This window comes from Pterocles gutturalis, unplaced genomic scaffold (genome assembly GCF_000699245.1).
Source record: "Pterocles gutturalis isolate BGI_N339 unplaced genomic scaffold, ASM69924v1 scaffold12390, whole genome shotgun sequence".
Taxonomy (NCBI): Eukaryota; Metazoa; Chordata; class Aves; order Pterocliformes; family Pteroclidae; genus Pterocles; species Pterocles gutturalis.
This window is the reverse complement of record NW_010140914.1, coordinates 1-14,087: the sequence shown is the minus strand read 5'-3', so window position 1 is coordinate 14,087 and position 14,087 is coordinate 1. Positions and strand designations below refer to the sequence as shown.

Here is a 14,087-nt window from a genome sequence, read left to right as displayed (position 1 = left end):
ACATTCAGATACCAGATTGCACATCCTATATAGCTTTTCATAATCATGAATTGATGTATTCTTGTGTGTTTATTTAAGAGAGCCCCAAGATAATTTCTCCACAACTGTATTTGAACTGCCAACTTCTATTCAGATCAAATGATACAACAGATCTAAAAGCTCACTTGAAAAAACATCTATGAAGGAATGACTCATGGTAAATACAGCTATCTTACAAAAACTCTATGAGTAACACTATATTCAGCATGTATATACTAGCACTTGCATATTGCAGGAATTTAGAGGGCTTACTCATATGAATAATTCTTTACAATTCATTAAAAATACAAGTAAGCTTCCTAAAGTTCATTGCCACTTAAGCCATCCCAACATAATGGCATAAAGTGTACTAAAATATTTAGGAATATACATTTATAGGTTTATTTCTAAAATACTTATTGAAATATTTCTTTATGCTTATAAAAAATAAAACATCTAACAAATAAACCTATTACAAAATAGACTTTTCTTAAAATAAATTCTTAGTGTTTAACAGGAATTAGGGACAGCAACCCTTCCAGCTCTTCTAACAATAAATACCTGCTAAGGCAGATTTTTTGGTAATATTTTATGAGGGTATAATAAATTCAAAACACATCAAATTGACATTTTTAGTTTTGCTATATTTCACTGAAATGTACAAAATATACACAATATAAATTAAAGGGGCAAACAGAATGCTTACTTTCTCTAAATGCTTTACAGTAGCCAAGAAATGACAACAAAAAGAACAGGGCACACAGTAGGTCTGCTCTGCCAACAATCCCGGCAACCTAAGGAAAAAAAGAAAAGGTTCAGATTAGCAGATTTTATTCTTAGAAAACCTGAGATAAAGGTGCACACACATATACAAAGTGAAATGCATAAAAATATTGCTGCATCACTTTTTTGGTTTACTGGATTAGTGGTACCTAGTTTTCTAAGCTACATCCTAATTTTGATTGGGTATTGCTTAGTATCAACTAGGTAAATGATTTGCCTTTAATTTATGAAAAACTGCTGTTTTAAGAAATTAAGAAGGAGCTTGCTGAAGAAAATGTAGACTCTGCCCCATTCCATCTGTTTTTTGGATCAGGTTGCCTTTCAGCAGAACTCTTAGCAAAAGTCCTGAACCCCAACAAAACTGGCAGATTGCAAATCAAGACTGTCCACTTTCAGAAGACAAGCCAGCCTTCAAATTGCAGTCTGAACACTCAGAATGGACAAATAGCTTCCAGACTGCAGAATCAGAAGAAAAATCCCCTCCCCCCCTCCCCCCCCCGGCAGTTTTTTGTGTTATATTAATTGATTGCATTAGAGCTACCTCCAAGTGTATCTTGTAACAGAAGCTATACTAATGCAAAAGAAAATGAGAAGCACATTCTGGAACTTCTGTACTCCAGATCTGTGCCAGCCTATTTATACCAAGAGCATTCTCAGGGCCATCAACAAGCTTTGGTTCAAGCCTTTAAACTGTACTTACAATAACTTTGTAAGACACATCATGACATATTCTTGGATCTTCATTCCTCAGTTACACAAGTGTCAGGATACACCATGAATTTTTTGTGGAAATCATGACATAGGGAGGTGGCAGGGGACTGTATAGGCCCTGATATTGGACCTCACTAGAACATTCACCCAGAGCAAGGATCATGGAAGCACCCTTTTGTTTTCAGTCTAACTCTGCTTCCTGGAGTGCTGGGTTCCACATTTCCAGGAGAAGATGTACACAGAGGACTTTCAGAAGCAGGGCAGAACAGCTCCAGGCTTTTGGGGTTTTGTTGTTTGGTGTTTTTTTTTTTTTTAAATCCATTTTTTGAGGTGATGGCTCAGGGACAAAAGCAGAAACGTTGGTTCTTGTGTAGTACACCAGTTGTCCCATTTTGTGAGTGGAACAGAGAGGAAAGTAAAAAGATAAATTGTATCTTTGTTTTGTTTAAAGGCACGTGCTAACCCTCTCTTAGGAAAAGGGCATTTTTTTGTGCCAGTCTGATATGACGGAACAACTATTTCTAAATAACATCAGAGAAAGAAAGAGCAGTGTAGAGGCATGAGAGCAGGACTGAATCCACTGAAGAGACTCTCCCATTTTACCCTCAGCTTCACTTGTGCACCATAAAAGGAGAAACTGTTGGACTCCTAAATTCAGTTCAGAAAAACTTTTTTATTCATCCAAAGCTAGGCATCTAACTTCCCTGCTTCTTCTTCTATCTTATAGATGAATTACAAGAATTAACCCAATAGCTGTGGAGTGCTTTGAAAGGTGAAACTAATGAAGTATTCCTTTTCAGGAGCTGCTCTCAGCTAATGAGATAAAAGTAAAGGTGAACTGACACAATTTTGAAAATAAATGCCAGCTTGTCACAACAAAGAGATTAAGGGGCTAATAACACACATATGGCCTCTGACAAATTCAACAGTACAAATGTTATCTCAAAAGCAGGATCAGGCCTAATGTATCTTGTAACTAGGTAAACAAAAAAAATAAAGTTTTAAACTGGTATCAGGTATATTCTTATGGACATTTCATTTAGTATTTCATCACTCAAATGTTACAAAGAATAAGCATTTTTTAGAGAAGAGAACTACACCACAAGAGTGTTTACTTGTAGGTAGAAAAATAAAAATGACAGAAGTTTTTCCTACATAGGTACTGAAAGCATTAAACTTTTCAACATCTGTTTTACGTGAAAGCTTGTTTTGTATTGTACATACCAAAATCGAAAGCAGCTAACAGACAGATTCTTTACAATTTTATGTCAAAATATGTCATCTCATTTCAAAATCAGGATGTCAAAATACTTAAAAGTCAGAGCTTTAAAATGATAAGAAATGCTTTTTGAGGAGACGCTGCCTGAAGCACACTCATGCTAGAACCATAGCAGTATCATGACTGCTTCAGTGCAGCAAGATTTATTGTTCCCTGTGTAAATGATCAGAGGCCTTTGTTCACTCCTGAATCTTAGAAGAGACATGTTACATAAGAATGCTACTTTTTTCCTCTTCTTCCAGCGTTTCTCCACAGCATACGCCAATCTTCATAACCTTGTATATGCAAGCAGACCGCATCACTTGTAATTTATTTGACATGACCAAGGTCTTATTAACATCTGCCTGCTGAATTAAATTTATTTTTAGAGTCAAATGGAATGAAGAATAAAATTACAGACACTGATAAAGGAGTCAATAGCAGGCCTATTACAAAGTAAGACTCGTGAGATTTCTCTTTACGTGTCAGAACATCAAAAGCACTGAAGACTTGTTTTACTTCACTTTGACATCTAGAATTGGTTTTGGAGAACAAATACAACAGGCCCTTCTGACACTAGCACAACACGCTCTCACAGAGAAGCTATTCTGCAGGCACACAAACACCAGAGAATGATTGGCAGGATGCTCTAGCCACACTGCCAAAGAGGATGCCAAATTACTAATACATAACTTTGCACCATCTCTAGGTTTCCAGTACATGCAGGGTCCTCTGTTAGTTGAGAGGCATAGCTTTCTGTAACCTCTTCCCCACCAATTACATGCAAAGCAAAGGAAAAAAGCTGAAACCATGGCAAATTGCGAATAAATGAAAAATCAGTGCTACATATATAGAATAGGGTACACTGAGGATTCAGTGTACATTACTAGCACAAAGATCAAAGTTAAAGTTAGTACTTTTTTAGTATCTCAGTCCTTCCAAATGCTAAAAAAAAATATATTCCTGCGTTGTGATTATTTTATATTTGATTTATTCATTATTACAAGATCAAGCAATCAGGAACCACCTCCAGCAAGCCCACTGGCATAAGGCCATAAGATTTTCTTAGCTCTGAGTGCAAAAGAGCTTTTTAAGAAAACCATGTCCTCTTCACTAGAATTTCCACAGAAGGACTTTGATCTTTGGTCAGGTATTTTAATTGGTTGCTACACATGTGCTGTGTTTCTATTCTGCATCTTTACAGCTTTAACTTCCAGCCGCTGTTATGCTTTTGTCTGCACTACTAGAGGGCTCACTGCTATCAAATTTCTGTCCCCCATGTACATAATTACAGACTCTGATAAAAAACAAAACACAATAAAACTTTAATCCTCTCCTCCATATTAAAAATATTGTGGAGTTCGATCTCTCATGACACTGGATGATTTACCGTCCTTTAATCATTTTGATGGCTCTCCTGAGCCCTCTCCATTTTTCCTGGTGTCCTCCTTGCAGCATGGATTCAAAACTGAATGTGGTATTCTAATACAGCCACATACAGAGTTCATATAATGCCCCTACTCCAATTTTCTGTCTCCTTGGGTTTTTATCAAAGCAAAATGGTCATGCATTTGCATTCAGTTTATCTTCCACTCTCCTTGGCTGCTCATGAGCTAATGTTTCTAGTAATGAATTCTTAATCCAGTAATTAGGGAAACTCTATAGTTTAGGGCCATCTTTCTTTAGTTATTGTACTTAAATGATTTAATTCATCTTTCTTAATAGGGTCCAGCCCTGTGGAATTACAAGCTTTTGGACATACTAACCATAATATTTGATTGTTCTTCTAAGACATGTGCCAAGAGAAGCATTAAGAATATATAAAAGCAATGTGAGAGTATAAGGTTATGTCAATTAATTAGTCAAATGGTCAAGAACCTCTAAGATACAAATGATTGTAGCTAATTATTCAGTACTTACACATTCGGTGTGCACTGGATGTACAGCAAACAGCAAAGCAGCTAGAAGAGATGTCTTTGGAGCCAGGTTTAGCCTTCTTCCTTTATTACTGAACTGCAGTCCACCCAATAATATCGAGAACACATCAACCATCAACACTGAGATACTACAATGCAGTATTATATTGATGACATGGAAACCCACTGGGTAGAAGCCTCCAGCAAAAAGGTAATTAATTCTATATAGAAACAAAAACATTAAGGCTAGGAATTACATCAATGGCTACAGATATGCAAACAGAAAACTTAAACAACCCCATAGTACGATCATATTAGACACACACACACATGAAAAACAGAGGCTGAAAAATACCAGCAAATGCCAGCATGCAGGGTATTATTACAACTTAGCCACCACAGTGGGCTAGAAAAAATGTCCTGACCTTTACTCAGAGGTGTTCATACAGGATACCATATTCAGTGCAATATCTATCTTCTCCAAAGACATATGTTAATGCCGTTATGCTAATCATACCTATGGTTACTTAGAACTGGCTTTTGGTCAGCAACATAACCTCAGTGTTGCAATGCGGGAACATCCTACAGATAACCAACTCAGCCTACTGGAGGGATACCCTTAGGCTTAAGAGAAACTATATCCAAAACCAACCTCATGAAAGTATTTTAATTAAATCCACACAGTAGGGAAACTAATATGCACTGAGACTATGATTTCTACTGACATTCTAGCTGAAAAACATCCTAGCATTTGGACTGACTATGTGGAAACCATCTGGGTACAATCCAGCATCAATCCAGAAAGTAGTCAGCTAGCACGTCTTAGTAACTACTTTGTGAGGCTGGATAGAGAGAGGTTTTGTGCAAGTTTCAGAACCAGAAGGAAGCGTAAGTGAAAATTCAGTCTAAAACCCTATTCAGAATAGGAACTCTGTGGTAAAATGGAGAGGGAGAAGAAAAGTGAGAAACATCTTGTTATTATCTATATACTTTTATCAGTAGGTGAGATATACAGAAACTTAGTTCGGATACGGGATTTTACACAGTTCATTTGGTCAGCTGGCATCTGGCTTAAGTGAAATATATTAAAAAAGCCTAACCTACTATAAATGTGATACACATAAAAGTTAGAGCTTAGGGGAATTAAGAAAACCAACTTCTCAGTTGTGAAAATAGCATTTTATGGACCATCTCCATATGCTCATCTAGATTTTCAGATATAGTAATGACTATATCCCAGTTTGCTCTTTAAACTAACCAGGATGGTACTAGAGATGGAATATACCACAGAGACCTTGAAAAGAAATGAAAGCATCTGCTGTGTAATGCACTGAAAGCTTTAATAGGTTTAAGACTTTGACACATTCTAGTCAGTTGCATATATTCCTTGATGAAAATGTGAAGAAAACCCAACACACAGCGAAACCCACAGTGCTAAGTACTTTAAACACTGACACTGCAATGAAGAGTCACAGTTTTTGCTTGAATATGAGGACTAAGAATGGGAGTACTTCTTCCGCAATCACTTAGTCCCTGTCTTGGACCAGACACAACTGCAGAACCAGTGCCAGGTCCCCATCCTCGACACTAAGTTGCCTGAGGAAAATAAAGAAGCTGAAGACTTGAGTCCTCAAAGATTCTATGCATTAATGTGCCCAACTTCTACATAGTCTACTGCTTGCTCAAATCTTTGCAAAAAAACCCATGAGCTAAGCATCTGCAGAAGTTATCCTCATAAACCTTTAGTTATCTGAGAAAATGAGCAAGTTATATACGCAGGCAGATGTCTCTCTCACTGTGACTTTCCCACAAACACTCGCCTGAAGTCAGAATTTCTATCTGGGGGGAAGAGGTGGGAAGACTATTCAGTGACCTAGAGGCAAAAGGCCACAGTAGATCGATGGTATTTATAAAAACTCATTTGACAGGGCTCTAGGAAAGCAGAGAACAGAAACTACAATAGCAGTGTAAGTGAGAGCACAGCTAAGTGAAGGGAACGTGCACCTCCTAGTTCTTTGATGTGACCTACATATTGAACCACACTGTCCCTAGTACCAAGGTACATAAAAGCATAAGATGCAATCTATGAAAGGTACATTGAAATACAGAATGTCAAAATAATGTATACATTGGGAAAGAAAGAATTTGAAAATTAGAATTCAATTTAAGATTAAAGTAGTGAACAGCAAAATCATATTCAGAAAAGTTATCGTACCTCCTTCCAGACACTTTGTCTCTCTCCTTTTCTATTACCTCCTACCTATAATGAATTGAGCCAATATGCGTTAAAAACATTCAGACTTCAAGCAAAAAGGTAAATCTCACCTGAAAGTTAGGACAGTTAGTGGTCGATATGACTTATGACTGGTATTGCTGCTGAGTTTGCTACCCCAAAAGTCATGATGCCACAGGTCACCAAGTGGGGTTTCTGCCCTGAGGTCCTAAAAGGAAACATCAGAAATTACCAGATTCTTAACATTACTGTTTTGTTCAAAGCAGATAAACAAGTTCTAACTAATACATGTTAAAGCTAACAGGGACACAGAAGGTGTTTTTGTTGGGTCACTGCTAACATTTGACAAGGTACCCAAGTTTGCAATGAAGGTCACATCTTGGATGCCTGTCATCATAAAGGTCAAGATGCTTGGATTCTATAAGTAAGCATAACTACATGAAATTTATTAGAGCTATGTGTATTCATATCAGTTAATAATCTGGTCAAAAGTTGAGATATGAAACACATAAAAAACCCCCTTTACATTATATTTTGTAAAAAACCCCCTTTACATTATATTTTGTAAAAAACCTTTGATTCTGGGTCTGGTTTATCTTCCGAAGGAGGCCAACAACAAACTTCTACAAATAGCTACTTTTCTACCAGTGTCAGTAGCACAACTACTAATGAAAGCATGAAAGCAAGAAGACTAAAGCTAGAAAACAACAATTAGCTCTTTTTGAAGCCTTACTTCACACAGGACGTTATTCAAATAGTTGTTTGTTTGTTTGTTTTTTTTTAATTGTTAATACATGAAACCAAGAATCAAAATCTCTGTATATTACTCTAAAAGATTAAGAGTGGAACACAGAAAAGTCATTAATTATTTTAATTTTGGGTGGGGTAGGGGACTAGTCTACTCTTTCCTTTTATCTTAAAGCCATACTGATAAAGAAAAAATACAAATAAACTAGACTATTAAATGGAAAACAAAAACTTTGGAGAGAAAAAAATAAGGACCTTGGTAGCATCCACCTCAGATTTCTGTGAGGACAAGCAAAAATTGTACAAAATTGTACTAGCAAATGAGCAGCTTTTGTACAAGCGCTGGTATTACACCCGCAATCAACCACAAGTTACTCTACCTCCACCTTCGCCCCTGAAATTGTTCAAGAGACCAACAAATCAAAGCAGATTAACAAGCCAATACAAACACAAGTAAGCAGATAAACTGGACCATGAAAGGCCTTACAAAGCCTGGTGTCCTACGTCTTATTCCTCCTACATCTCCATCTACTTACAAGATTCTCACATGCTAATACCCTTAGATGACTAAATCCAGTTCCTCTCAAATGTTGCTACCATCTCACTTGCTTCTACAGTATCTTGAGCACCTTGTGTGGTCTCCAGTACCTTCCATCTCACCTTTACCTACCATTTTTGGCCTGACAACAAAGCAAGAGAGAAAACATACCACTGCTAGTCTCACAGTACAGACAAATATCTGGGCCATGCTGACTGGCTGCTGTTAAACTGAATTTAAAATAACTCAAATTTTTCTTGCTTCTCTCAACACATTATGACTTTCATCCATCCATCTGGGCCATGCTGACTGGCTGCTGTTAAACTGAATTTAAAATAACTCAAATTTTTCTTGCTTCTCTCTTAACACATTATGACTTTAATCCATCCAAAAATCAAAAAAATACAGGAAGATATTTACTTCTTGATCAAATTTGGCCAGTATTAGACAACCAGATTAAAAAAACAAAACAAAATGAAATATGAAGGGAAAGTAGCCTAAAACCCTAGCACACTGTCAAATGAAGTAAAGCATTCTCTAATAGATTACTAATCAATATACAGAAAAGAGAGCAGGGCTAATACTGTAGTCTTTGAAAAGTCCTACACTGCAGCTGTCGATTAAGGCATTTTCAGGAAAACTCTTAAGAAATCAAGACTCACAGGGGATCCTGTTTGGGCTTTAGAATTATCCAGGTGCATAACTTCTTCACTCTCTCACAGATGTTTCTACTGCCAAAAAACAGCTACAAATTTCTTTCTTCTCCCAGGACTGCAATTTTCAGCTTAGGCACCTAAATTCCTGTTTCTTTCCTCACTGGAAAGCACAAACCCTAAAGGTCATAATTTGACTCTCTGAACCAGCAGCCCACTAAATCAATCAATATAGACTGCTTTTCCAGGGGCAAGTTGGGACTGGGTTGTACACCAACATCTACTGAAGTCTTTGTACTTTGCAGGGGATAGCTGTTAGTGCGTGTTTTGGCCCCCAGACTGTTTTTCCAACCAACAGCACTGCTCCTTTATGTACATTTGCCAAAGAAAGGGACTATGACTTTATTTTTTAATTAAAATTTTAGAAGTATGTCTTTTATGTCACAGATGGTCTTCAATAACTTGAGATGGCAGATATATTTGAGACATGCAAGGCTAGATTTCCCCTTCTGCTACAATTTGTCTTCTTTTGTCTTCCAGAGGAAGAATGTAGGAAAAGCTGAATACATGGAATTACTTAGTGACTAGATTACACTTCCATATGACCTAAAAATCTTCAGTTATGTAGGCTGCTCTTGTAAGAGACTTTTTCATACAGAACTTGGATACATTCATTTTCCCACTCGGGGGACTTACCCTAAAATAGGAATGGTTTGCTGTAAGAGACACAGCTGTTTAAAAGTTACATATGATTTTAAGAACTGAAAGTAGATATCAAAGATTCTCTAAATATTTGATTAGCAGCAGCTTACAGACAGCAGAGTTCAACACGTGAAGAAAGGTCAGTTTTTCTAGATAAAGGCCTATGGAAATGACACATTGTGTCTGAAGCTCCTCCTAATCTAACTGTCTTGCTAAACTAGTAAATAAATAAATAAAGACAAGAGTCACTGCTGTGCACCAGTTAAAATGCTGCTTAAAGTGACATGAAAGCATCTGGAAAACAGCCTTGAAACTCAATAAAATCTAACAATAGAATGTTCCACAGTACAGTAGGCCTGGGGTCAACTAACTGTAACTTTCACTAAAAAAAAACAATTGAAAGATTGGGGTGGTGGTGGAAGCTAGTGAATTAACAAAAAGGTCACTGTGTGGTACCCAAGAAAATACTGGTATAGTAATGCTCAGTAAACCTAGAAAATTACTTCACCTGCTGTCTCTGCTATTGAATAGAAATAAAGCATTCTATACTTTGTTTAATAAACTGTGCCTTTGCTAGATGCTCTCCCTCACCATTAAACTGGTAAACTCATTGTCTCTGCATTTTTCTTGCAGATTTTGTATTTCCATAAATTCATATGACCCCTGTGTTAAAATGATACTGTCACAAAAATCTCATTTAATTTCTAGGGAATAACAGAGGATTTTAATATGAAAAACAGAATAAGCCTTGCAGTTTTTCAAACATGCAGACTAGGTATGAATCAATCTATTTAAGCAGTTGGTTGAATTGCTCAGTATTGCCAACAGCTATAATCCTGGTGGAGGTTGTTGTGTTGCATAGATAATAAATTGAAACATTTTGAAAGTAAAAACTGAAAGAAGTGGAGAGAGATTACAAGTGTGGAAATTGCACACGAACAAAACAACCTGCCTAGTTTCAACATCAGTCTTTTGTTCATTCTTTCAGGAAGTTAAAATGTTATAGTTGTGCCCCAAATAAAACTTTGCAGAGTGAAACATTGCCAGGAGCTCTGTAATTTAAAATATAATGTTTCTTAAAGAAAAAAAAAAATCATCGTAGGTTCTTAATTGGTCTATAGTATTCTCTTAGAAGCTTTGAGATTTATTTACAATTTGGCATATCTATCTTCCCCCCACACACTTATAACTCAAGGTATGATGACTTACACAAGCATAGTACAAATTTGTCTAAGGACACAGTAATTCTGTTGGATTCTAAAAGGCACAATGTGGTAAGTTGCCTCTAAATCTTGTGCAGGGCAAAAAAAAAAGTGAATTCCGTTCTTCTAGCAGTATGAGTCTCCAGATGATGCTCCCTGTATCCTCATGGCTTCAGGAAAAGAACCAACACATGAAGGTGATTCTTTTTACCCTGTGCTTCTCTTTCCAAACATTTAACAAGTACCTTTCGGAACAGCACAGGAGCTGTAACACCAAGACCCACCCACAAGCACAGGTTCACTAACTGCTACATGTGATTCTATATGAAGGGTCTCAACAACTGAAGACACTCAACTCCTCAAAGTCAAAAGAATCTCAGCTAGAGGTTTGTTCGACTCACATGTTAATTTCTAAGTATTTAAAGGATTGTTAATTGGATGTATGATTGGTTTTAAAACAGAGCACAAGAATACTCTGCCTCTATTTCAAAAAAACTGTTGTCACAGGAACTTTAAGTGGGGAAGGAGCATAGGAAAAGGAAGCTTTCCTTGCTCCTGTAACATTTTTACGGTATAAAACTCAGCTGGAGAACCTCTGCACCCGACAATCGTTTAGTGATGCATTAGGTATCTTGCAGCTGGAGTAACTTTATTCATTGGGCTTATTCATCTGTCACCATGAGAAGATAATGAAAAGATCTCCTATTAACATCAAGGGGTATTAGATAAGTACTGCATACTCTCACTGACTTAGAAATGAGCATAAAATTAGATCTATAGGCAGTCTTGATGTATAGGTACCCTGTGAACAAGCATTACTAAACATCACATCCAAATTAGATAATGCTTTCTTAGATGATAAGCAGACAAAGTCCATTTGGTATGGCAAAGAAATCCCTTCCCCTTGACCAGACAGCAACACTTAAGCAGAGCATCTCACTTTCAACAGAATGAAAGGGGACACATTGGGGGGGGAAGCTGTTTACTCTTCTTGTTCACTCTTCTGTTTATGCATTAGAACCCAAGTCATGTTATTCAAAGAGCTTTAGAAATAAGATGGTTCTAGCTTTTCAGTAGGACACCGCTGCATAGCTTGTTTGTCAACCTTAAATAAGGCCTACTTAAAAAAACCCCAAAAACAGTAAAACAAAACGTAAAAACAAAGTTCAAAAAAAGGAATATCAGAAGGAAGCTTCTTACGATGATTAATATTTCGGGCCTACTTAGATCAACTGTTGTAATTATTTATTATCCTGTTACTACTTAAGTCAAAGAACGTGGGGAAAAAGAAGAGAGACCAACCTTATTATTGATGATGGCTTCAGAATCATCAAAGACAAAATCTCCATCATAGCTGTTAGCAAAACAGAGGAAGGAAATTAATGCCACAACCATTTTAGCCCAGTATGACGGCAGGAGGAACCATGATACGTCATGGTCCAGATTAGGTTCTGTTTGTGCCATTCTGTGAAATAGTTATTCCAAATTGGGAGCTTCAGCATTATGTTGGTTGCAAATCTGAAAGAAATACATACAAATGCACAATTATAGTTGCATTTCACTAAAAAATAATTTTAAAATGGAGAGTTAGGTCAGGAGAGGAGAATGAAGTTTCATACAACCTAACATTTTTCTCTTGGTGCATTTCATAATTACTGGAACATATCTAAACATGATTTTATACTTCAAATGTGGAAGAAAGGTATGGTTTCTCATGGCCAGAGCACAGAGATAAAGCTAAGAAATTCTTAGATTCTGAGTTAAAGCTTTGGCACAGGTAAATTCTCAAATCTTGAGCAATCACTGTTTTTCTGTTTCTTGCTCTTCTTTTCAAGTGTAACAGGGGCACCTTGGGGACTACGGAGCATTAATAAAGCTCTTAAGAGAATGACAAACACCATAATTTCCTTCTGAGTGTGAAAAACAAACACCATAAATTGCAAAAAGAGCTCAACTCTCTTCTGTTAATTGAATTCAAGGATCTAGTCTTACATATAGCCCATACAGGGAGCTCATACAAACATCACAGGTATTCATACACAGACAGTAATTAATGGACTGGGCCCTAAATATCAACAGTTCAAGCTATGAGACAACCAGATACATAAAATTAAGACCAAAGCAGTGCTCACTAGATCACTCTGCACACCACAAGTACAGAATAGGCTAAATTCTACTGCTGTATTCATGGGCTTATGAGGTTGTTGAGGCAGATGAAAAGGACCGTGCAATCCAACAGCACTGAGTGATATACCAGTGTGGAGGTACTAAGGCTGGAAGTTTACCCATGAGTGACCTTTATTTGGAAGGGTGTCTTCTGATACTCCAAAGCCAGCCCTCCACCCAGACAGCTATTCTGCCTCTGCTTCTCTGGTACTCCGACAGCACTGGGAGCGGTCTTATTATCAAGCACTGCTATAGATGGCAGGGGGAGGAGGTTACCAATGGAAAACTACAGTAAAAGCAGGACAGAATACAAAGGGGGTTTTTTGTAAGCCCCAGGAATAGTAGGCACATACAGTCCATCTTAACAATTTCCAGGGTCAAAAGCTTAGCTTATTAACTTTCTTCTTATTTATAGGCTTTTAAATCAACTGTTGCACCCCCGAAAACAATGCATTTAATATCTTCATATACTCCAGGAAAAAGCTCTAGTCATTTGGCTTCTTGAACAGACTTGACCATTAGAGCTGCTACGGCAATTGCTTCATTACTTTCTGTTTGCAGCACTAAATTCCAGACTCCACATATTCCCAATCTCTGTACACACACCGGCACAGGGAGAGGTGGTACTACTCCCTGTCACACCCTGCGGCTTCTCGCTTGGAGGATTACATAGCAGCACTCCCAAATTCAGATAAAGTCGGTAACACGGAGCTGTGCAACCTGAGAAAGAATGATGGTCCTTAGCACAGCAAAGCAGATCAGCCACTTTAAGAGCAAAACCTTTTTTCAAAGCAATTCACTTTTGTGCTTTTAGTTTGATGAAAACAAAAACTAAAAGCAAGACTGTTAATCAGAGGGAAGTGTATTGCATTGCTCGTAACAGTGCAGACACAGCATCAACGCCCGCTGCACAATGAAAATATTTCATCTACTCAAAATTCATTTCGCCCAGAAAGTTTCCCCCGTTACGCTTGTTCTCTTTATCTGCTGAACATCTGCTGCCAGCCCTCTTCCCCGCGGCCCAGCAAAGCGGGCCAGCGGGGGCTCCCTTACCAGGGCAACACGTTAACACACACGCAGGCGGCCTCAGCACCCACGAGGGACCGTGACCCCCTGCAGCCCCCCACACGCAGGCAGCCCGAAGGGCTCTCCCGCTGCCC

At 37.7% G+C, this 14,087-nt stretch overlaps 1 protein-coding gene across 1 annotated transcript; it reads right to left on the bottom strand.

The window, feature by feature from the left end:
- Positions 1 to 724: 724 nt before the first annotated feature.
- On the bottom strand, positions 725 to 12,279 carry LOC104469376 (transmembrane and TPR repeat-containing protein 4-like; the record flags this gene model as incomplete). The annotated part of the gene is made up of 4 exons (XM_010083851.1): positions 12,064 to 12,279; positions 7,012 to 7,127; positions 4,691 to 4,907; positions 725 to 812 (listed from the first exon to the last, which is right to left on the bottom strand). Coding segments are annotated over exons 1-4 (583 nt in total), but the record flags the coding sequence as incomplete, so codon positions are not given.
- Between the last annotated feature and the right edge of the window lie 1,808 nt (positions 12,280 to 14,087).